We start from the raw sequence: 21,130 nt of genomic DNA on the forward strand, positions 1-21,130 counted from the left end.
GGCTGTAATTACGGCTGGCACTGGACACCCCCTCATTACCAGGGCCTGGAAGGAGCACTCTAATTATAGCATGCTGGGTCCCGGCTCGAGTGGTTGCAGGGGGTGGCCACAGAGGAGGCTTGTAGAGGCAGGAAGGGACCCTGAGCTGACTGGGGAACAGGGCATAGCTGTGGGTGGTGGGCTGCCTGGCCTCAGGTGCCCATCTCAAAGCACCTCTTCTCTCTTGCTGCTGTGTGAGGGTGGGGCATAGATGAATCTAGGCCCCTGCCTGTGGGAGAAAAGGACCGGGAGGAGCCCAGAAAGTTCATTCATTCACACAGGAAGCATTTACTAAGCATCTACTGTGTGCCAGGCTGGCATGGGGGTGCAGCAGTGGGCAGACAGGTGCCCTCCAGCCATCGAAGTTGAGGCAAAAAGCACTTGCGAGGCCATTCTGTTGGGTGGCACATGGCCACTGTTCTGACCCTCAAGACCCTGCCAGTCACCCCAGCCCCTGCCCTGGAGCCCTGTTAGACTGTGTGGTGCCCACACAGGTGATTAGATGTGTGACTGTCGCTGAGCATCAGGTCCTCTGGGACCCTGGGCTCTGGAGGGGGCCTAGATGTTAACAAGGAAGCAGACAAGTAATCGTGTAGTGTTAAAAAGGTGATGAGAGTAATAAGGAGAGAACTGTGAAGCAGAGTTAGGTGATGGGGGCAGTCAGGATGAGGGTGCTGAGGAGGTGACCTTTAAGGGGAGACCTGAGGAAGGAGCAGGGCTTTGCCAGATATAAAGGCAGCCTTCTAGACACCCCCATGGGAGGCAGCACTGGCACACACTGAGGTATGCCCAGACTGGGTGGAAGAAGTGGGATTTTACCTCATTATCACACAAACAGCACTGGCCTGGGACTCTGTAGACTCAACGTTTAGGTCCAGTTCTTCCAAAGTGCTGTGTGACCTTAGGCCACTAACACCCCCTCAGGGCCTTGGCTTCCTCATCTGTCCAAAGGACGTCTCCTTCAGGCCACAAGCCCCTGCTCTCTGCCCTGACCCTCAGGATTTGAGGAAACCAAGTCCTGTACACACAAGTCCACTTTGGGGGTGTTTGTGACAGTGAGGAGGCCCTGTGGCTGGGGCAGCAGGTGGGGGCTGAGAACTCAAGGCTGTCCGGTCCCATTCTCTGAGTTATTAAGAGCCACCCGGAAGCAGACACAAAGGGAACTCCTGAGCTAGAGTCAGCCCCAGCCCCCAGCTGAGAACAATCAGGGAGGAAACGCAAGGCCATTTGTCCAGCACGGTGCGGTGCGGCAGTGACGCTGCTGGGAAAATGCCCAGTGTTTCTCAGCTAAAATTAGCCACTGGCTAAACCTTTGCATCAAGGGCAACCTGAAGCCTCTGTTGTTTTGAACTTGAGGTCCCAAGGGACTCGGGACAAGGGATCTCAGAAACTAGTGACCATTCCTTCTCCCAGGGACTGACCAGCTGACTACACACTCAACCCTTGTGTGTGACCAGTAAGGGACCAGAGGACAGACAGACAGGGAGGAGCCTAACTGCCCAAGGTCACAACCTCAGGTTCCCCAATGTGAGTCAGTGAAACTGACTGTGCCCCAGGCTGAATGGGGAGAAAGATTGCAAAAAACATAAATAAGAAAATAAATCTTCATCCTTTCCAGGACAAGCATCCTGAGCGGGGAAGAGCATTACTCTTTGCCGACGACACTTCCTGCCCTGGGGTCACACACCTGTCTTACACTCTGCCCTACCGCTTGGTAATCTTGTGATTTGGGGTGACTTTAGGTAAACAGCAGAGGTAGCTCTTGGTACCCACCCCACAGGGTTGTGGAAGCAGTGAAATGAGATGATACAGATGACGTAGTTAGCAGTTAACAATGGCAATAATAACAGTGATGCAACTTAAATTCTCAAAGTCCTTTTGACATACAATGTGCTGCTTTGAGCTCTTCATGTTTAGTCACCTGTTTAATCCTTACTAGAACTCCTACAGTATAAGTCCATTTTGCAGATGAGGACAAGGAGGCCCAGAGAGGATAAGGAATTTGCAAGAACATAGGTGATAGCCGTTATTATCATAGTGCCCTGGGGCTATGTTTTTCCTGCAGTTCTTTCTGAAGTCTCCAGCTGGATCTCACAGGCATTCAGGGAAAGATGCTGACAGATAAGTAGCACCATGATGTGTGCTATTTGAGTATTCCTGTTGGGAGGCAAGAAAGAAGGGGGTTAAAGAACATGGTTCAGAGCCAAAGGAGACCCAGGTTCAAATGCTGTCAACCCTGCTCTGTGACCTCAGGCAAGTCATTTAACCTCCCTGTGCCTCAGTTTTCCCGCCTGCATACTGGGGTAATCATTAGAGTACCCAGCTGCTGGGGCTGTCAGGAGGACTTAGTTGATGGTGGTGCCAAGTGCTGGCCCAGTACAGTGAACAGTGGCTGTTTTGGTTACTTGGAGCACCTGCTAGGACTGAAGGGGGTGGTGAAAGGAAAAGGGTCTCTGGGGCTTGAGAAGCCCATTAATCCCAGCCAGAATGAAGCTGCTCCCTCAGGCACCCTGCAGGAAGGGCAGCTAGCAAAGGTAGCCCCCCCTCCCAAGCTAGAGGGTTGGGGACAACCAAGATGGTCAGTCCTCCCCCCGTGGCCAGTGCAGACGCCAGTCAGGGAGACCATGGACCCAGTCCCTCCTCCTCCCCTTTTGCAGGAAAGGGGCAAAGGAATCTCCGAGAACGCCAACACTGGGAGCTGTAGTCAGAGGTGCGGCTGCATGCCTGTGGCCTCGCATTTCAAGGAGCGTCTTTGCTTTCTTCCTTGCCACCTGTGCATTTTCTGATGGCTCCTTGGAGAGTTTGGGAGCCGTGTGCCCTTCTCTCATCCTTCCTCCCCATGGGGAAGCTCCTAGGCCTAACAGGTAGAGAACACTGATAGGCCCTGCTCTCTGTCCAGACTTTGGGAGCACCGGATCCCAGCGAGCACCTCACTCCCAGCTGTTCCTAGGTCACCTAGCCATCCACATGCCTAGCGTCATGTCACTCTTTCACATTCTGGCCCCCAGCTGTCTGAGATGGGTACAGTAGCATCAGGCCCATTCTGAAGATAAATAAACCGAGGCACCAGGAGGTGAGGCAGCTGGCTCAGAGTGAGCTGGCAACTGACCAGGACTGTGCTGGTATTTCCTTCCATGGATATACACTCTCATCCTTTCTTTTGTCCCCCTCTCTGTTTCCCTTATCCCCCCTCAAGAAATCCACTGGAGGGAACTGATAAACAGAGTGTGTTAGGTACCCGGCTCATGGCTGAGATCCTGCAGCTGTGCAGGGAGCTCAGAGATGGGGTGGCTCTCCTAAAGTGGCAGTGGTGACCCCTGACCCCAGAGCATGTGCTGTTTGGATAACTGCATACAGTGACTCAGGCTTTTTGCTCCCCCTGCCCTCCCTTGGTCCATCTACTCTCGCTTGTGGTGTAGGTGTCTGTACCTCTGTCCTCCTGCCCTTGCACCCTTCCTCTGGCTGCTTGCTCAGAGGACAAGGTGAGCAGGCCTACCCTGAGCCAAGGAGGCCCTGTAATTACATCAGCAGGTGCAAACAAGCAGGCGGGAGCAGGGACAGTGTGTCCCTTGGGGCTGGCGACAGAGCTTCATCCGCCCCACGCGAGTCTGTTTCATTCCCTCCTTCCAGCTTGCATCAGCCTTTTGCAGCTCTGTGTCATCACAGAGTGGGCCCAGGAGCTGGCCCAGCAGCAGCTGGGAGGCTGGAGTGGGGTTGGGGAAATGAGGCGTCCTCTCTGGAACCTAAGAGCTGTCAGTCAAGATGTCAGTCAGCACCCTGGCAGCCTTGAGAAATACAATCCCTGTCTCTTACTTCAAGGTACGGTGGAAAAATCACTGTGTGCACAGGACCACCAGTTGGCAAAATAGTTTCAGACTTCCGAGCTTGATGTACCTAACAGCACTGAGAGACAAAGCAAGCAAAAGTTCCATTTTCCAGAAGGGAAAATTGAGGCCCAGAGGGAAGTGGCAACCTCAGGGTCACCATGTGAATCAGTGCCAACAGCAATGCATTTCAGGCCAAGAAATACAAGGGATGACAGGGGCCTGGAGAATGAAAAATCCCTATAGCAGTCAAGGCAGGAGTCAAAGCCTGCTGCCCAGGGGGGACCAGCTCCTTGACTGAGGAGAATGCTACAAAACTGTAGGTGTATTTCTGCCCTGGTGGACTGTCCATGATAGTCCTGTAAACCCAGTCACTCAGGAGAATCGAAGTTTGAGATTAGCCCCAGGCAAAAGGCTAGCGAGACCCCACTTCAACAAAAAGTTAGGCTTGCTGGCACATGCCTGTCATCCCAGCTACTTGGAAGGTACATATGTCCTAAGACCACGGGTCGGGCTGGACCAGGCAAAAAACATGAGACCCTACCTGAAAACTAAAGCAAAATGGACTGGAGGCATGGTTAAAGTGGTAGTGTGTCTGCCTAGCAAGCACAAAGGCCCTGAGTTCAAACTTTAATTACACCCCCCCCCCAAAAAAAAGGCAACTCAGGAAATGTCTGATGAATGAATGAATGCGTGGGTCCCTGCCTGCCATCCCACTTCCTGAAGCACCTGAGCAGCCATACAGGCCTTCCCTTTGGTCAGTGCCACCTGTCTCCCCCCTTTCCACCAACCAACAACTCAACTTATCATCCATGTCCAAGGCCAGAGTCTTCTCCACCCTTGGACTCAAGAAAGTCAAGGGCAAGAACGTTGGACTGGGTACATTCCAGTCCTAGCTTTGCCTCCGACCTGCTGTGTGACATGAGGCAAGTTTTTCCTTCCCTTTGGTCTCAAGTTCTCCTAGGAGCCTGAGTCTACAAGATTGACCCTCTCTGGGGCCCAAAGGACTTCAACCTCAGTCCTGGCTTTGTGGAAGGAGACCAGAGATGGCTGCTTTCCTCCCTTGCCTCTCTGGGCCTAAGCAGGAAGCCCTGTGGATTCCAGGCTTGGAAAAGCCAGAGGAGAGGCCCCTGCCCAGCTGTAGAGGGTCCTTCCACTTTCACCCTCTACTGCAAGTGCTCCTAGGCTGTCTTTCTACTCTCCAGTGACTCCCTCTCCACCTCCCGCTTGTCTGTGCACCTCCTTTTCCCTCTCCCTGCTGTGATTCCCTTTGCACACGTGTGAAACTCGGGTAGCAATTACACTGCAACTTGGCTGTTCACCTTTGGACAGATCATAGCCCCTCTCTGACCTAAGAGCCCTCATGTGGAAGCAAAGGGTGCACTCAGGTCCAAGGGCCTGCAGTCTGGGGTCTGGTGGCCATGCTGACAGCAACGGGCCATGATGGCAATAGTTTTTCCACTTGGTATGTTTGGTGGCTTGCCTCCCTTTTGGAGACTGGGCTTTTCAATCCTAAAGCAGGGTGCTAAGGAGGACGCCTTGAGGTGCTCAGAGCAGGCCTGACCCTGACTTTTCAGGGTGTTGTTGGATGGAACCACTGTCCTGTCTAGCCCAGCCAGGCAGTCCCTGAGCCAGAGGCCACACCCGTGGGTGTTTTAACTTTTCCAGGAGAAAGAGACAGGACATTGGGTGTCCTTCTGCCCAGTGTCCAAACCTGCAGAGCCAATGCGATGTCATGGCTGAGCCATCTCTCCTCCTCACCCCACCCTCCACTCTGCACCCTGATGCTCCTCCAGTGACCAGAGCACCATGCCAGGGGCCACAGTGAGCCCAGTCGACATGTGCAACTCGTGTGTGTGTGTGTGTGAGTGTGTGTGTGTGTGTGTGTGTGTGTGTGTGTGAGAGAGAGAGAGAGAGAGAGAGAGAGAGTGATTCTCGGTGCATTTTGCTTTCTGTTTAAAAGTCCTCAATGAACAGTCTTAAAAAGCAAACGTAGAATACACAACCATGTGGTCAGAACCTGCATAAGTTACAAAATATATGTGCACCTAAAAAGAAGCCAGAGAGAATTGACATCCAGTGTTAATTCAACAGTGGTGGATATGGTGTGATTTTTTTATTTGCATCTTTATTCATTCTAATTGTTTACAGTGACAGAGTATTACCTTTGTAATCAGTTAAAAAAAAAAGAAAGAAAAGAAAAGAAGAAAAATAGTTTTCGTTAGAAACAGAAGGATTTTTAAATAAAGTTCTCCCTCCTCCCCTGGCAGTCAAGTTCCCTGTTTCTTTTCTGCCTCTGCTACTCAGGTGCTGTGTGATCCAAAGCCAGGCAACACCCTGTCTGGTCTCTATCCTGGAGGGCAGTGATTAAGTGATCTCTGAGGTTCCATCAGTTGGTGGCATTCTGCAGGATAGGGTTTCCAAATGAACCAGTTCTTGCAGCCCAGCTCAGCCTAACCCCTGCCTATTCCTCTGGCTCTGTCCTCTCCCCTGCCCCCATTCGCCACACCAGATGATGCCAGAGAGGCTGGGCAGCCCAACTGGAGAAAATTCTGTTGTCCCAGTGGACTCAACTGCACAAGCAAATAAAATTCCCAGCCTTCCAGAGGGGGCCTGTCAAAGGCAACAGCAAATGGTAGAACACATAAATGAAGAACAAAGGAGTGTGGCAGTATCATAGGGAGAAGGATAGTGTGGGGAAACCAGGGAAGGCCTCAGGGACGTGGCATTTGACCTAGAGGGCAGTGATGAAGAGCCAGCCATGAACACGAGGATAGGAGGGTATTCCAAAGGGAGAGACCAGCAAGAGGTTCTGCAGCTGGAATTAGGGAGGCAGGCCTAAGAGGCTGCAGCACAGGCATCATGAGTGGGCAGCTGAAGTTTGGGACTTTATTCAAGGTGCAGAGAAAAGCCACTGGAGGGGATGATTTAGACCTTACAGTGTCACTCCAGCTGCTGGACGAGTGTGGATTTTAGGGGACCCACTGGGGAAGGTTTCACAGGACCACCCACATCTGAAGGCTTGCAGGGAAGTCACAGTGGGGAGGCCGCGGGGTCTGAGGCTTATTGACAGCATCCAGGTCCATCCAGCATCACTGGCTGTCTGGAGTGAAGGAAGAGAGCACCAGGAGATCTCCCCAGACTAAACAGAATATCTGAGTGTTTGGTAGAGTGTAAAATTGCATCGTAAACCTGCCCCATAGCTGGATGCATCTTAAACTCACCCCTTATCTGGGTAGGGAAAGGTGGCCAAATAAAAAAAGCAGGTCCCCACAGGCCTGAGCCTCAGGTGGGGCGGCTACTGCTGCCTTAGAGGGCACAGCAGCCTAAGGAAGGAGACTCAGCGCTGAGGCCTTCAGGGTGTCTAAGGAGACCATGTTGTGTGACCTTGAGTGGAATGTGTGTGGCCTGGTGGTGTGAGCATATATGTCTGAATGGGGGTGCAATCTTGGGGCTGTGCCAGGTTGCCCCCAGATCTCTTTGGGGTGTCCCCGCTCCCAGAGATCTCTTTGGCTGGGGTGTCCCCACTCAGGCCCAAGAGGAAGGGAAGTCAGTCTGGGGTTGGGAAGCTAAGACCCTATGCCTTACCAGCCAACTCCTGAGAGATCAGAAATATGGCCGCCCCCCGATGTCCCTGTCTTCTTTGGTTTAATGGCAAGAACTCTGGGTTTCTTGGTAGCCATGACCTTGAATATGTTCTTTCACCTCTCAGCCTCAATTTCTGCCTATGTAAAATGGAACAAGTAAACAAGGTTGTTGCCAGGATGGTGTATGTTATCCCATTAAGACACAAGTTTTGAGGGCTGGGGAGTGGCTCAAGTGGTAGACTGTCTGCCTAGCAAGTGTGAGGCCCGGAGTTCAAACCTCAATACCACCAAACAAAACAAAATAATAAAAGACACAGGTTGTGAAGTGCCAGGTGCAGGATAGAAGTCATTTTCTGGAGTGGAGTAGATGAGACGGCTTTCAGCCCTTCACTTGGGAGGCAGCAGAAGGCCCATCTCCAGGGCCCAGGCCTCCTGGCAGTAACCCCATCAGACCTGCAACTGAGATTAGACCTAGAGGGACCCAGGGACCACAGACAGGTTGTGGAGGGAGGCCAGAGATCCAGAAGGGACGAGGGCATGGAGTATGACCTCTCCAGGTGCCACTACAAATCTGGGACAGCTCAGTGACCCAGGGACTGTATATCCTTCCACACTTTGTAAGTAGCTTGAACTACTCCAGTCCAATGTCGGGCCTCGTTCCTAGTGCGTTCTGTCCCTCCATCAACTCATGTGTCCCTCAGTCCTGGGAGGGAGAGACCTCATAGGGGCGTCTGGACTCTCTTCAAGGATACAAGCTGCTGCCCCAGCTGGCCATCTTGGTGAGGCCACTTCCTGTGGCCAACACAGGAAGTGACATCACAGGTATGGATGGGTCTTGGAAGGGTGTGGGAAAAGGGCTGGCCAAGGGACATCCTTTGTTAGGAATAACTTTGCATTCCCAATCCCCATTTATCATTGGTAATGACCATTATAACCACCTCTGAGGGGGGCCCAGGCCAAATCCCACAGCCGCCAGGAACCAGGGCCAGATAGAAGAAGGACTTTGTGTCCAGGGAGGGGTCTGGCCATGTGAGGTTTGTGTTTTTAAAACAACAATAAATTGGCTCCTTTCCCCCAGCTCTCCTTACTCGCTATGGAGCACAGAGGCCGACAGTGAATGGGAGAGATTTTCCATGCTGTGGGAGGTCAAGTCTGGTTAGAATTAGCCAGTGTCCAGGGGCTGGAGAACCACTGTGATTGCTGATGATAAGCGTGCCCAGCAGGGGCATCTCGGCCTGCACCTCCCGCTGGCCCCCTTCTCTCCTCCCTGTCCTGCACCAGCCAGCTAAGAGACATGACCATGCTCTGCTACAGATGCCTTGTGCTGAGTTGAGGGTCCGACACCCCAGGGACAAAGGCCAGCAGCAGTGAAGATGTCAAGACCCCACCACTGACACTGCAGCCTCTCACTGAGGTCTCCACCCTGGGCAGGGGGGCTGATGGACCCAGTTGAGATGAGTGACAGTGGAATCCCGTCCCAGTATGGGAAGTAAGAGCGTAAGCCGGTGCCCACAGGCCTACTGCTCACTGAACTTCATCTCCCCACCTCAGCTTGGAATCAGAACTGGGCTCAGATCTGGCTGTCTTGTTAATTTGCTGTGTGATTTTGCATCAGTCACTCCCCTCTCTTTGCTTCTGGCCTATGGGAGCTCAGTTGATGGTAGACCAGGGAGCCTACCTGTATGAAGTCTCTGGGCTCCACACACACAACTCAGCTAGAGAACAGGTCTTGCCTGCTCCCTCTCCCTGCTGCAGTACTGCATCTGGTTTCCCAGTTGACCTTCACAACACCTTCAAGTTGACAGGGCAGGAACTGGTTATCCTCTTTATAAATAGGGAAACTCCCCAAGAGGCAGTACACCGTCCCAAGATCTCCTGGTGCAGAGTGAGGATTTGAACCAGGTCTAGGGTCTCCTGCCAGCCTGTTGTGCTGCATACCCATCCAGCCTGGACCCCAGGGTCTAGGTTATGGTATGAGAAGCTAATCTCCTGTGGCTTCCCCCAGGAATGCTGACAGTCCCCAGTAGTCAATACTTTGACAGTCAGGTGTGGTGTTCCATGCTTGTAGTCCCAGCACTCAGAAGGCTAAGGCAGGAGGATCTCAAGTTCAAGATCTTACTTTAGGCACGTTTGCCTAAAGAACAGACTCAGCAGGACGTTTTCCACCCAGGAATGGATTCCCCATAAGGGATCTGAAAAAGCAGGGCTGGAGAGAGTGATTTAGCTGACCTGCTCATTTTGTAGTCAAGGCCTCCAAGGCCTGGGAGAAAGGGCGTCCAGCAGTATCAGTCCACTCCAAATGCAAAGCCATGCTCTGCCCTTCAGTGGCTGCCTTAGCCTGCAACCCACTATCCCATAGCTACATCTGTGCAGGCCGGTGTCATCTTTCCTTCCTCATCCGGGAGTGTCTGACCCTTCACATGTGACTTTAAAGGTAACTTGAAGTTCTGCAGCTCCTGTCCAAGTGAGTTCTGCTACTAGACAATGCGACATGATGTGGGACGTTTTCCTGCCAGCGGGAAGTCAGATCTGGCCTGGCAGAGGCCCCGTCTCCTCCTTCTCAGGGATTTTGTCCTCTGCAAAGATGGAGCCTTGCAAAGAGAAATCTGACGAAGCCAGCCAGGCAGGGAGCCAACAGATGTGGCTCCAACCCTGGCTTCCTCCCTCTGGCCAGGATGCTCCTTGATATCCCTTGTCTTCATCTGTAAAATGGGAAGATCATCTCCACCTTAGAGGCTGTAAGGAGGCAGAACATTTGAAGCCCTGGCCTGTAGTGTTCATAAATGACAGTTTCCAGTTCAGCAGAGTTTGGAAGACGGACTAGTATAGGATGACCAGAATTTGTTCCCAGATCTGTTACTAGCGTCATAGCTCCGTGACGGTTACTTAAGCATTTTTCGTCTCAGTTTCCCCATCCATATGTAGGATGGCGACAATAACAGGACCTAACTCACAAGCTGTGATTCTCTAGATGTGTGTTGAGTCATCCCAGGGTGCGTCGGGATGTTTTTAATCTTCAAGGGAAACAGACGTTCTAGAAGTTCTCAGACTACTGCTCAAGGTATTTCAGTTTCACATTACATCACACAACTCTTTTCTTTGGTGCCATAGATTGCAAAGCTGGGATTTGGGTACTTGGGAGTGACAAATATTGAGGGTGGCGGTGTCCATTCTGATTCCATGGTCTATTGTGGCTATTTAGAAATACAATCAGAATTCCTTTTTGTTTCAGTTTATGCTAAAAACTTTTCCAAGTGGCTGCTAAGTTTCTAGAATATCAAAACTTAAGGAGTTGTTTGTATCTAACTACTTAATATCCCTAACTATTGGGAATTCTTTGGGGATCTAGAGAGACCATAAAAAATTACTGAGATACTAAAGCCCAGAAAAGTCTGGGCACCTCCACCTGCGCCTGTTGTGAGGTATATGGAGGAAACAGAAAAGTCCTGTGCAAGGCCTGGCAGAGGAGCCCCCAGAACTCCCAAGGCTCCTTTACTCTCCCTCCAGGCTAGCACCACTGGGCCTGACAGAGGCCGCCCAGCCTGGGTCACCTAATGAGCTTCTCTAAGGGACAAGGAGAAGTTGGGACAGGGCCAGCTCAGCTGGTCAGGCCTGGCACCCTCCTCACCTACACCTTCTTATTTGCGTTCACCACACGCCTACTGTATGCCAGCCAGCACAAAGTCCCCTCAGTCCCTCTGGGGAGGAATCTTGGGTGGCCTTTAATTTTGTTTCCTGGCAACATCTGCCTCCAAGATGCCTGAGATGTGGGGATATAGGTCATCCAGGGCCCCCAAAGAGAAGCACTGAAGAGGCACTCGGCTGTGTCCCTGCCCAGGACAGAGATGAATGATTGCACCAGCGTTGAGTGGAGCAATGAGCAGGTGGACAGGCAGGGGCCACTGCACTAACAGACACCTGCTGTTTGCTGGCCCGGACTGCGACTGCGCCTGTTTTATAAATGAGCTGCATTAGGACTGCCAAATAAAGTCATAAATACAGCCTACAGTGCTACAAAGAACCAGGGCAGCCAGAGGCTGGGGCAGTGTGGTTCCCTGCCAGTGTGTAGCATGCACCCATGGGTTCCCACATGCCTGGACTTAGACTAGTTCCCCCATTTCACAGATGGGCTGCCTGAAGCATGAAAGGGCTGTTTTCCACCCAGGTGTCCGAGTGTGGAGCCTCAGCAGCCCTGCTGTGTGCCCTCAGGAGAAGAGACCACAGTGAGCTGGTAGTGGTGAGAGGTAGGCGGGAGGCTGGCTGACTCTCTACTCCAGAACTGCCTGACTGGCAGGAGGCCACAGCGGCTGTCTCAGGGTGGGCACAGTAACTGACTTCCCTGGAAACAGTGTCCAGCTCTGGGCTGTGGTCCAGTATCGCCTATCTCCCCATCAAGAAGACCTTCAAGACTGCACATGAGCTTGCAGAGAGCTTGTCTCCTGCTGCAGAGGGTTCGGGTGTGGGGAGCCTTGGCCTGGCCTTGGGGATCCTCAGAGCCAGTCCAGGTTAGCTGCCACTGACCTGATGACCTCGGACAAGTCATTGGCCCCATTTGGATGGTCTTCAGTTTCCTCAACTTTGAAATGAATGACAATCCCAGACATACTGGCCCTTTGATGAGAGAGGCCATAAACTGTAGAGTCCTTGCCAGTGCCCAGGTGCTATTAGGAGTCTCCAGTGTGGGAACACCCTCGGTGTTACAGAACTATATATCCTGGGTATCATCAGAAGTCCATTTTGGGTTCAAACTTTGGCTCTGCCTGTTATTAGCTACGTGACCTTGGACAAGGTGCTTAACCTCTGAGCCTCAGTTTCTAATCTATAAAATGAACTAACAGAACAACATGGCTGTTGGAAGAATTAGGTAACTGGTTAAAGTACTGAAAACATGGTCCTTGATTCTTGGTGAGCATTTGCTGTTACTTCAATCCAGCACCATGTACATGCTATCTGCCACACCCCTTTCTGGGCCTTTATCCATCCTCAAAGCAGCCCAGACAAGGGAAGAGGAAAAGAGGCCTCTCTTTCCTGCCCTCTTCAGGACTAAGGAACAGAACAGAGCTCAGGCCCTCCTTCCAGGTGACACAGAACATGTTGGAGGAGCTGGGCTCACACCCCATCACGCTTTCCTTGCACCACCAGGTGGTGTGTGCATGCATGTGTGTGTGTAGCACGGCCCAGGGACCAGAGCCTGGAGCCAGTGAGAATCCATGCCTTTTCTCCAGAAGCCACCCCAGTCAGCAGGATCTCCTGGTCTGCACACAGCAAACACAGTTACATGTCTTGTTCATTCTGCTCTTTGAAAACTGGTTGTCACCAGGCTCCTGTGCCTACTGGAGGACTCCTTAGGGCCACACGCAGCCTCTTACATGATCCCCATTTAGACCTCCCAGGAACCGCTCTGCTGAGACAGGCCCTGGGCTGTGGGAGGGGCCACACAGACATGGTCAATCCCACAGTTTCAGTCCCTGTGTCCTCTGGAGCAGTTAGCAGAGGAGGACAAGCACCCTGTGGCTTGTCCCCAGCCACCTGATTGTTCAGCATTTGGCTTTGGAAAGCCAATTTTCCTAAGTGAGTTGTAAACCAATCGCCTGCCTGGCCTGGTTTCCTCCCTTCCTGTTTGTCTCACCTCCTGAGGTGCTGTTCTTTCCAGGGACACAGGCGTTCCATTGGCCTCTTGGGGGGAGGAGATTGCCGCAGGCATGGCCTCCCCTGTTCCCTGAAGTTTCCTCATCCCTCCTGCTGAAGATGTGGGTGTAGAAGAGGTTCCCAGAGGATGGGCAGAGCCCAGACCTGGGAGGCAAGGCTCTGGTGGAGCCCCTTCCCTCTACCATATTGCCTTCTTGGAGGAGGCTTACAGAGGTCCAGGCACCAGGGAGCTAGGGCCTGGCACTGCTGCCCATGCCAGGCCACCTCATGCCCCACAAGACCCTGGCTCTCTCCACATCACCAGCCTGGCTGGCCAGGGCTGCAAAAGGCAATGGTGGTTTCGGGGCAGACCTGGCCTGGCTTACACTTCAGCTTCAGTCGATTTCCAGCCCATCACACGTTGTGGCATGACCATAGGATACAGGAGTGAGGCAGAGCAGGGCCAGAGCGAGGGACAATAGGAAGCCTGGAGAGATCTCCTCGCCCCTAGGGCTTGATGCACCTCCTTGGACCTCTCTGATTTCTCTAGCTATAAGGAAATAGAATCACTTAGCATCCCAGGGCTGGAGGAACCTTAAAACTCAGCCTGTTTAAAGCAGGGTAGGATGGGGAAACAGGCTTCAGTTGAAGACCTAACCCAGGTGGCAGAGTGGGTCCTTGGCAGGTCTCCCAGAGTGGCAGAGTGGGGCCTGGGACCTGGGCTGTGACTTCATGGATGTTCCATTCCTCTGCAGGCACTGACTCTGGTGGTGAGGTGCTCCCGGACTCCTTCCCCTCCGTGCCCGCCGAGCCGCTGCCCCACTTCCTGCAGGAGCCACAGGACGCCTACATTGTAAAGAACAAGCCGGTGGAGCTGCACTGCCGAGCCTTCCCCGCCACGCAGATCTATTTCAAGTGTAACGGCGAGTGGGTCAGCCAGAATGACCACATCATACAAGAGGCCCTGGACGAGGCCACTGGTGAGTCCATTCCCCAGCCTGGAAACCATGGGACACTGTAGACCAGAGGCAGGCACAGGGCCACAACAGACAGCTCTGACCTCTATGTAGATTTCACACAATAGTAATAATCCTCTGGGCCTCAGTTTCCCCTCTGGGGTACACTCTAGATCAGAATTTCCCCAAATACTGGAGGCCAATTGCAGCCTGCCCTTAGAGGACCACTGTTATCACAGTCAATAGTACTGAATCCCTTGCTGAGCACTTGTTCCCTTGTCTGTTTTTCCTCCATCCTTTGGCTCAGACCAGAGCAAGTTTCAGTCCACAGCCGATTCCTGACCTCCCACACAGCTGCCAGTCTCCTCTCTTACCAAAGGGGAGTAGCTTCCATCCCATAGATCTGCACCCACAGCCTACACCCTGCAACCTACTGCACCAATCCAGAATCCCACACCATCATTATTTTTATAGGTTCTTTGTGATTGTGGAAAGTGATACTGTTTTCCATTCACAATAATGATGCATTTCCTTTACAGAAATAAATTGTTTTAGGTCCAAAAAAAGGGTTACTACAGGTTGAGTGCCCCTTGTAAATATGCTGGGGACCAGAAGTGTTTCAGATTTCAGAGTTTTTCAGTTTGGATTTGCATTGATTTTTTTTCTTACCAACTGAATATCTCTAACCCCCAAATAGGAAATTCAAAATGCTCCACAATCTGAAAGTTTTGTAACACAATGTTGGCCCTCAGAACACTTCTGGTTTTAGATCATTTTGGATTCGGGATTCTGGATGCTCAGACCTGTAAAATTACATAAATAATCATACAAATGGTTATGGGCCATAGCCTACACCCTAAACCGAAGGAAGAAACTATGACTGAAACTTGGGGACAGCCCCAGTGTCCAGGGGGAGGTGGAGCTGGCTCCTCACACCTCCCATGGGCCCAGGGACTGAGTAGGGACTGCCTATCACCAGACCCTGTCTTGGGAGTCCTGAGGTGAAGTCTTTTCCTGGCACTAGAGACAAAGAGGGGACAGTCCCCTCAACACCAGGCAAAGCCTGTCCTAGTCCCAGCAGACTTCCTGTTTCCTGTTTGGCTTTTATGAGCTCCTTCTTGATCCTTTTCTTTTCATTCTTTTTCAGCTCTTTTTTTCCCTTTATCTCAGCTGCCTCTCCATTCTCATCCCTATTTTTCTCTCTCCCTTCTTTCATTTTTCTCTTTCCTCTTCTTCCCTTCTCTGTCTCCTTCCCTCTGTCTCTCCTCTGACACTCTCTCCTTCTTTCTCCCTGTTTCACTTTCTGTTTTACCATGAAAAGCCCAGATTTCAGATCCACCCAGTGTTAAAACCATAGCCCAGAATGTACTTAACACCACTAAACTGTATGCCTGTGTACTTACAGGTGCAAATGGTAAGGTGTATGTTATAGACCTCTTACCACAACTTTAAAATAATTTAAAAATAGATTTGAGGTCTCATTTACACAAAATCTAAAAATAAAGGAATTTATAAAATGCAAAGTTCAAACAAACAAACAAAAAACCCCACCCAAGCATGGTGGTGCAAGCCTGTAATTCCAGCATGCAGGAGGCAAGGCAAGTGACTCTCCAGTTCAAGGCCAGCCTGGTCTACATAGCAACACTCTATCTTTAAAAAACAAAAACAGTAAAACTCACCATCCAGATAATCTCACTAGGGCTGTGTGGCTTTGGGGAGGCCACACAGCCTGTCTGAGCCCCAGCTCCTTTCTTTTGTTAGCAGAAGATCCTGGTGTGGATGGAATGAGGTGGGCCAAACACTGTACCAGCCGAGCAGAAAGCCAAGCCCCCACACGGAGACCCCTGATAAATGCCATGTCCTCTGTCCTGTTCTTGGATTTTCTTGGTCTCTGTCTTTCTCTCACAATCAGTCCTTACTTCTCTGTCCCCTGAGCCCCTCTGGTTGTGGCCAGCTGTAGGGGTCCAGGAAATACAAGGGACAGTGCACCTGTGGGGGCCTCCCAGATGATTAGTGGTACTAGTAACTGACAGCATGGCTCTTAGCCCTGCCACCAAGCACACAGGACCTGCCAGCCCTAGAAACTAGGCCACTGTTGTCCCCATTAGCTGCACATGGTGACAGTGGTCCCAAGGGCTCCTCCCTTGGCAGCACCTTGGCCTTGGCATCCTGCTCTGCAACCCAGCCCTCCCTAGTGCTCTGTGTAGCCCTGGAGCACTAAGGGAGCAGCCATGGGCAGGACAGGAGTGATGGGCAAGGCAGCCCAACCCTGGGTATTCTGGGAAGGCAACCTGGTGAGCCCAAAGGCCCTGTTCTCATCCCCTGCCTCTCATCTGCTTGCTCGTGGCTGTGACAGGTGTCCAGCCTCCCTGTGTGCCAGGTTCCCTCTGCCCAGCTGCTGGGTATTGCTGCAGTCTGCAGGAAGGGTGACCCCTGAGAGGACCACTTCCAGAGTCTCAGACTGGTAGAGAGGGGCTACCCTGCTCTGCAAGCCAGGCAGCACCGGTTTTTGAAACACCTCACTAACTCAGCCCCTTCCCTCTGACAGCGGCCCCAACTACCTCACATTTAGGTCCTTGATCATCAGGGTGGTCTTCCTTCACTGTCTGGGCTCCCAGGGCAAGAACAACCCCCCCCCCCTTGATAATGGGGGTGAGTTACAGCAATGAGTCCATTAGGAGGGGTCCAGGGAGGCCTCAAGGTAAAGGGACAGAGCACTAATGGGACAAGACATCAGAGAGCTGGTCTCAGCTCTGCTGGCACTTACTGGGGAGACTTTGGGCCTGCAACTGATCTTTTCTGGGCCTCAGTTTCTCTAAACAACTTGCCAGAGTAAGTTTGTGTCCATCCTGGACTGGCTGCTGCGGTAAAGTCATCATCATGAGTCATTTTAAAGCTTTTCCTGTGTTTTACTATGATGCGAGAACGGGGCTCAGAGAGGCTGTGTAACTTAGTGAAGTCACACAGCTGGGGAGTAAGGATGGAGCCAGGATTCAAAGCCTTCTGGCCAGGTAACCACCCTGGCACAAAACACCCTGGCACAAAACTACAGCATGTATAGTCCTGCTCTCAAGGGGCTTAACAGCCTGTGTGCCATGAGAGGAGATAGGACACATAGCATCCTAAGAAGGAATAGCCTTAGGAATTCTGAGACGGGGAGGCTTCAGACAGGCTTCCTGGAGGGAAGTCATACCACAAGCTTTGGGGAAGAGCTCCAGAGCAATGCCCTAATCTAGGTGGGTTCATTCCTTTCCTGCGCAGGGGCCTTGTAGAAGCCAGTTTGGCATAACAGTGACCCCCTGCGTAGGCTGGCGTACCCAGTTCTTCCCTGGACTGGGGCAGAAGATTTCCAGGGAGAGGTACCTCCCCCAGCTCCCACCCCACAGAGTCCTGAGTGCTGGCTAGAGAGGCTGGCATCTCACATCTGCTTTCTTCAGATACTTGTCCAGCCCCCTCTGTACCAGGACCTGGGCCACCGTCACAAACAGGACCAAGCCCAGCAGACAGCCAATTTAAGACACGTGCATGTCCAGATAACACAGATAGTACTGGTGTGGTGAGGACATCAGGTGGGCAGGGAGCAGTGACTATATGGTGGCAGTGCTGGGCTATGCCCTGAGACCTGGAGTGGGTGGCTCAAGGTAGGGGAGCTTCTGTTAGAAGTGAGGTCCACCTGAAACACTGACTAGGGTCCCCACTGGACATAGAGGGGACAGAAGAGAGTTCCAGGTAGAGGATGGATGTGCAGTGGTCCAGTGGCTGCAAGAGCTTGGGGAACAGAGGGCCTGGATGTTACCCAGGAGACTGCAGCAGGCAGGGAGGTGGGTGCACAGTGGCTGCAGAGTCGCCAGAGGGTGGGGCCTGCAGCCTAGAGGCCATGTGGGGGACCTGGGTCTTTATGCTGAGAGACAGGTGATGTGAGCAGGGGAATGACACTGCGTGTGTGCATCTTGGCAAGCATGCCCTCACTGCCAGGTGGCGAATGGATGGGAGAAGCGGAGAGCTACTCTTAGCCATGGAGAAGGCAGAGGAGAGGATGGAAAGGAGAGGCAGTCCTGCAAAAGAGGCAGCAGGGCTTGGGGGACTGTCCTGTGTCTCTATCCTGCCCCCGCCCCTACCCCTAATGATGTCCTCTTCCTTCCAGGCCTGCGGGTGCGAGAAGTGCAGATTGAGGTGTCACGACAGCAAGTGGAGGAGCTCTTTGGGTTAGAGGATTACTGGTGCCAGTGTGTGGCCTGGAGCTCTGCAGGCACCACCAAGAGTCGCAGGGCCTACGTCCGTATTGCGTGTATGTCACCCAGACCCCCCTCATTCTGTCCCCCTGAGTGTTTTCCCCTTCCCCATGAATGCCAGAGAGGGAATTCCACATCTGCAGGAGAGATGGCTCACCACAGAGACATTAGGCACATGGGTACCAGCTCAGATAGAACTAGAACCTGGGCCCACAATTTCTAGTGGCACTTTTCACCTGTAGCTTCCTTGTGCATCTTGGGCCTGGATTCTGTGTATGGATCCCAGAGACAGGGAGGGAACCCTGTTCACTACACCACCTGGTAAGAGAAACCTCTCCAGGTAGTCAGGTGTCCCTACAATTCCCTTGGCGGGCATTGCCCTCTAGTGGCAATAGCAGGCACTACAGATTCCTGTCCTGTTCCCACCTAACTGAACTTCCAGACTCTCTCATTTCTTTTTCCTAGATCTGCGCAAGAACTTTGACCAGGAGCCTCTAGGCAAGGAAGTGCCCCTGGACCATGAGGTCCTCTTGCAGTGCCGCCCGCCAGAAGGCGTGCCTGTGGCTGAGGTGAGCCAGACAAAGTTTGTAGCACTAGCCACGATGCCATAGCCTCCAGAACCTCCCCATGTCATAGGCAGAGAGAGCGAGACTAAGGACAAAGGTTGCTACCTCAGCACATATCAGATCCCAGCTAGTCCCTCGGCAGGATTGGGAGCCCTGGGCGGGGCCAAGCCCCGTCTCATGGACACTGTAGGATCTCATAATGCATGTGTCCAAGAGTACACTCACCTTGAGGGCTGGAGGTCCCTGCCCTTCCCTACAGGGCCTGTGGCTCCCTAGCAGTGCCCCCTGTCTGACTCCTCTCACCACCCTTCCTCATACACCCTCCCTCTCCCCATGTACACCCCTTCCTGTGGTCCAGGAATTAGAGCTGGGAAGGGGAAGATGCAACTTTGCACCTGGGAGCAAAGAGGACAGGCTGAGGAGAACAGGCTCCCTACTTGGAGCCTGTTCCCCAAACCTTGCACTGATTCCTTAAGCTCCCTCGGCGTGCGCCCTCCTGGACCATGGGCGCCACCAATACCCTGTGTGGCAGCTGCCACCTATCAGGCTCCCATGCAGGTTGGGTCTTGGCACACTCATCTCCACAGCAACCCTGTGGGGTGAATGTGCTCACACTTTATAGCTGGGAAACAGTGCGAGGAGGAGGGGACTAGCCACCCCCAGAGTGCAGCTGCTAGTGAGTGGCAGAGCTGGGATTTGAACCCAGGGACCAACCACTGTCAGAGCTGATGTGTTAAGGATGGGGTGAGTACTGCCAGCTAACACTGGTTCGGTGCTTCCTCTGAGCCAGCTCAATCACCCTCACCACAGCCCTGTGGGGCAGGTGCTATTCAGTGCCCATCTTAGAGGTGGTCAAGTTGAGGCACAGTGTGGTAAGTCTGCTCCTCATTTTGGTGCTGGCCCTGGAGAGGTTTGGCCTCTCCAGATTATCTCCTGTTCTGTCCATGCTCAGACCCTTCCTTCCCTCTGCAAGTGGCCCACCCCCAGTTAGGCTGGCCCTGGGTCCTCACTGCCCCTACTCCACTCCACAGGTGGAATGGCTCAAGAACGAGGACGTCATCGACCCCACCCAGGACACCAACTTCCTGCTCACCATCGACCACAACCTCATCATCCGCCAGGCCCGCCTTCTGGACACTGCCAACTACACCTGTGTGGCCAAGAACCTTGTGGCAAAGCGCCGGAGCACCACGGCTACTGTCATTGTCTACGGTGTGGACACTTGCTCAGGGTGGGAGGGAAAAGAGCGCCTGGGGTTACCCATCCTACCCACCCCACACTCAGAAGGCCAGGAAGACCCCTGAACAGTGGAGGTGCAGTCCAGAGAGGAGAGGTGAATAGACCCAAGTCACGCAGAAAAATGAGCGGCCAAGTCAGTCACTCCTGAGTCCCCAGTCAGAAGCACTCTCTACTTCTTAGGGCTCCTCAGCTGTCTAAAGGAGAAGACCCAATTTTCCTGGTGTCGCAGTGAGGCAGAGCCCCAATCAGGTCCCCATACAAAGCCTATCGTCCTACCACAGGGGAGGACACTTGCCAGGCTTGCACAGTGTTCACTGGTATTTCCATGCCACCACCAAGGTGACTACAGAATGTTGTAGAAAGAGTCCTGTAGTGGGATCCAGTTCCAGGCAGAGTCCCAGGTCTCCCATCACACACAGGTTAATCCTGGATAAGAAGATCCCTCTCTGGACCTTCTTTGTCACTATACGATGGGTCAGGGAAAAGACAGCGACCTCCCAGGTCCTCTTGAGTGCCTGCTGGTGTCTGGTGCCCAGCCCTACAGCTGAAAAGGGGCATAACCAAGATGACCAGGTCAGCAGAGGGGCGCAGATGATGAACTCATGGGGGCCAAGAGGTCCTAGAGCCAGGCCTACCAGATAGATGATGGCTATTGTCCCTGCAGTGAATGGCGGCTGGTCCAGTTGGGCAGAATGGTCACCCTGCTCTAATCGCTGTGGCCGCGGCTGGCAGAAACGCACACGGACCTGCACCAACCCAGCCCCACTCAATGGAGGTGCCTTCTGCGAGGGTCAGGCTTTCCAGAAGACCGCCTGCACCACTGTGTGCCCAGGTAGGGGCCACTGGCCAGGTGGCTCACTGCCCACACCCAGTCCCACTCCAGGTCCTCTTGTATATGTGCCAAGTCAGGACGCATCTGTCCCAGCATGGGCAGGGCAGGTGGTCATCCTAGTCCTGCAGCCAGCCACCCAAGCTGACCTAGGTATAATGGCTTCTGACCTCTGGTTCTGCCCTGAGCTGCTAGGGAGGTGGAGGCAGAGGCTCTGAGATGTCATCTGG

The 21,130-nt window shown here is 52.9% G+C and overlaps 1 protein-coding gene across 2 annotated transcripts in view; it reads left to right on the plus strand.

The window, feature by feature from the left end:
• Unc5b (unc-5 netrin receptor B) overlaps positions 1 to 21,130 on the plus strand; it is a 78,124-nt gene that overhangs the window by 43,606 nt on the left and 13,388 nt on the right. For both annotated transcript variants that reach the window (XM_020162163.2, XM_020162178.2), the window contains exons 2-6: positions 13,834 to 14,058; positions 18,179 to 18,322; positions 18,732 to 18,835; positions 19,864 to 20,044; positions 20,736 to 20,903. In XM_020162163.2, coding sequence (XP_020017752.2) covers positions 13,834 to 14,058; positions 18,179 to 18,322; positions 18,732 to 18,835; positions 19,864 to 20,044; positions 20,736 to 20,903 — 822 coding nt within the window. The remainder of the gene's footprint in view (positions 1 to 13,833; positions 14,059 to 18,178; positions 18,323 to 18,731; positions 18,836 to 19,863; positions 20,045 to 20,735; positions 20,904 to 21,130) is intronic.

This window comes from Castor canadensis, chromosome 7 (genome assembly GCF_047511655.1).
Source record: "Castor canadensis chromosome 7, mCasCan1.hap1v2, whole genome shotgun sequence".
Lineage (NCBI taxonomy): Eukaryota > Metazoa > Chordata > Mammalia > Rodentia > Castoridae > Castor > Castor canadensis.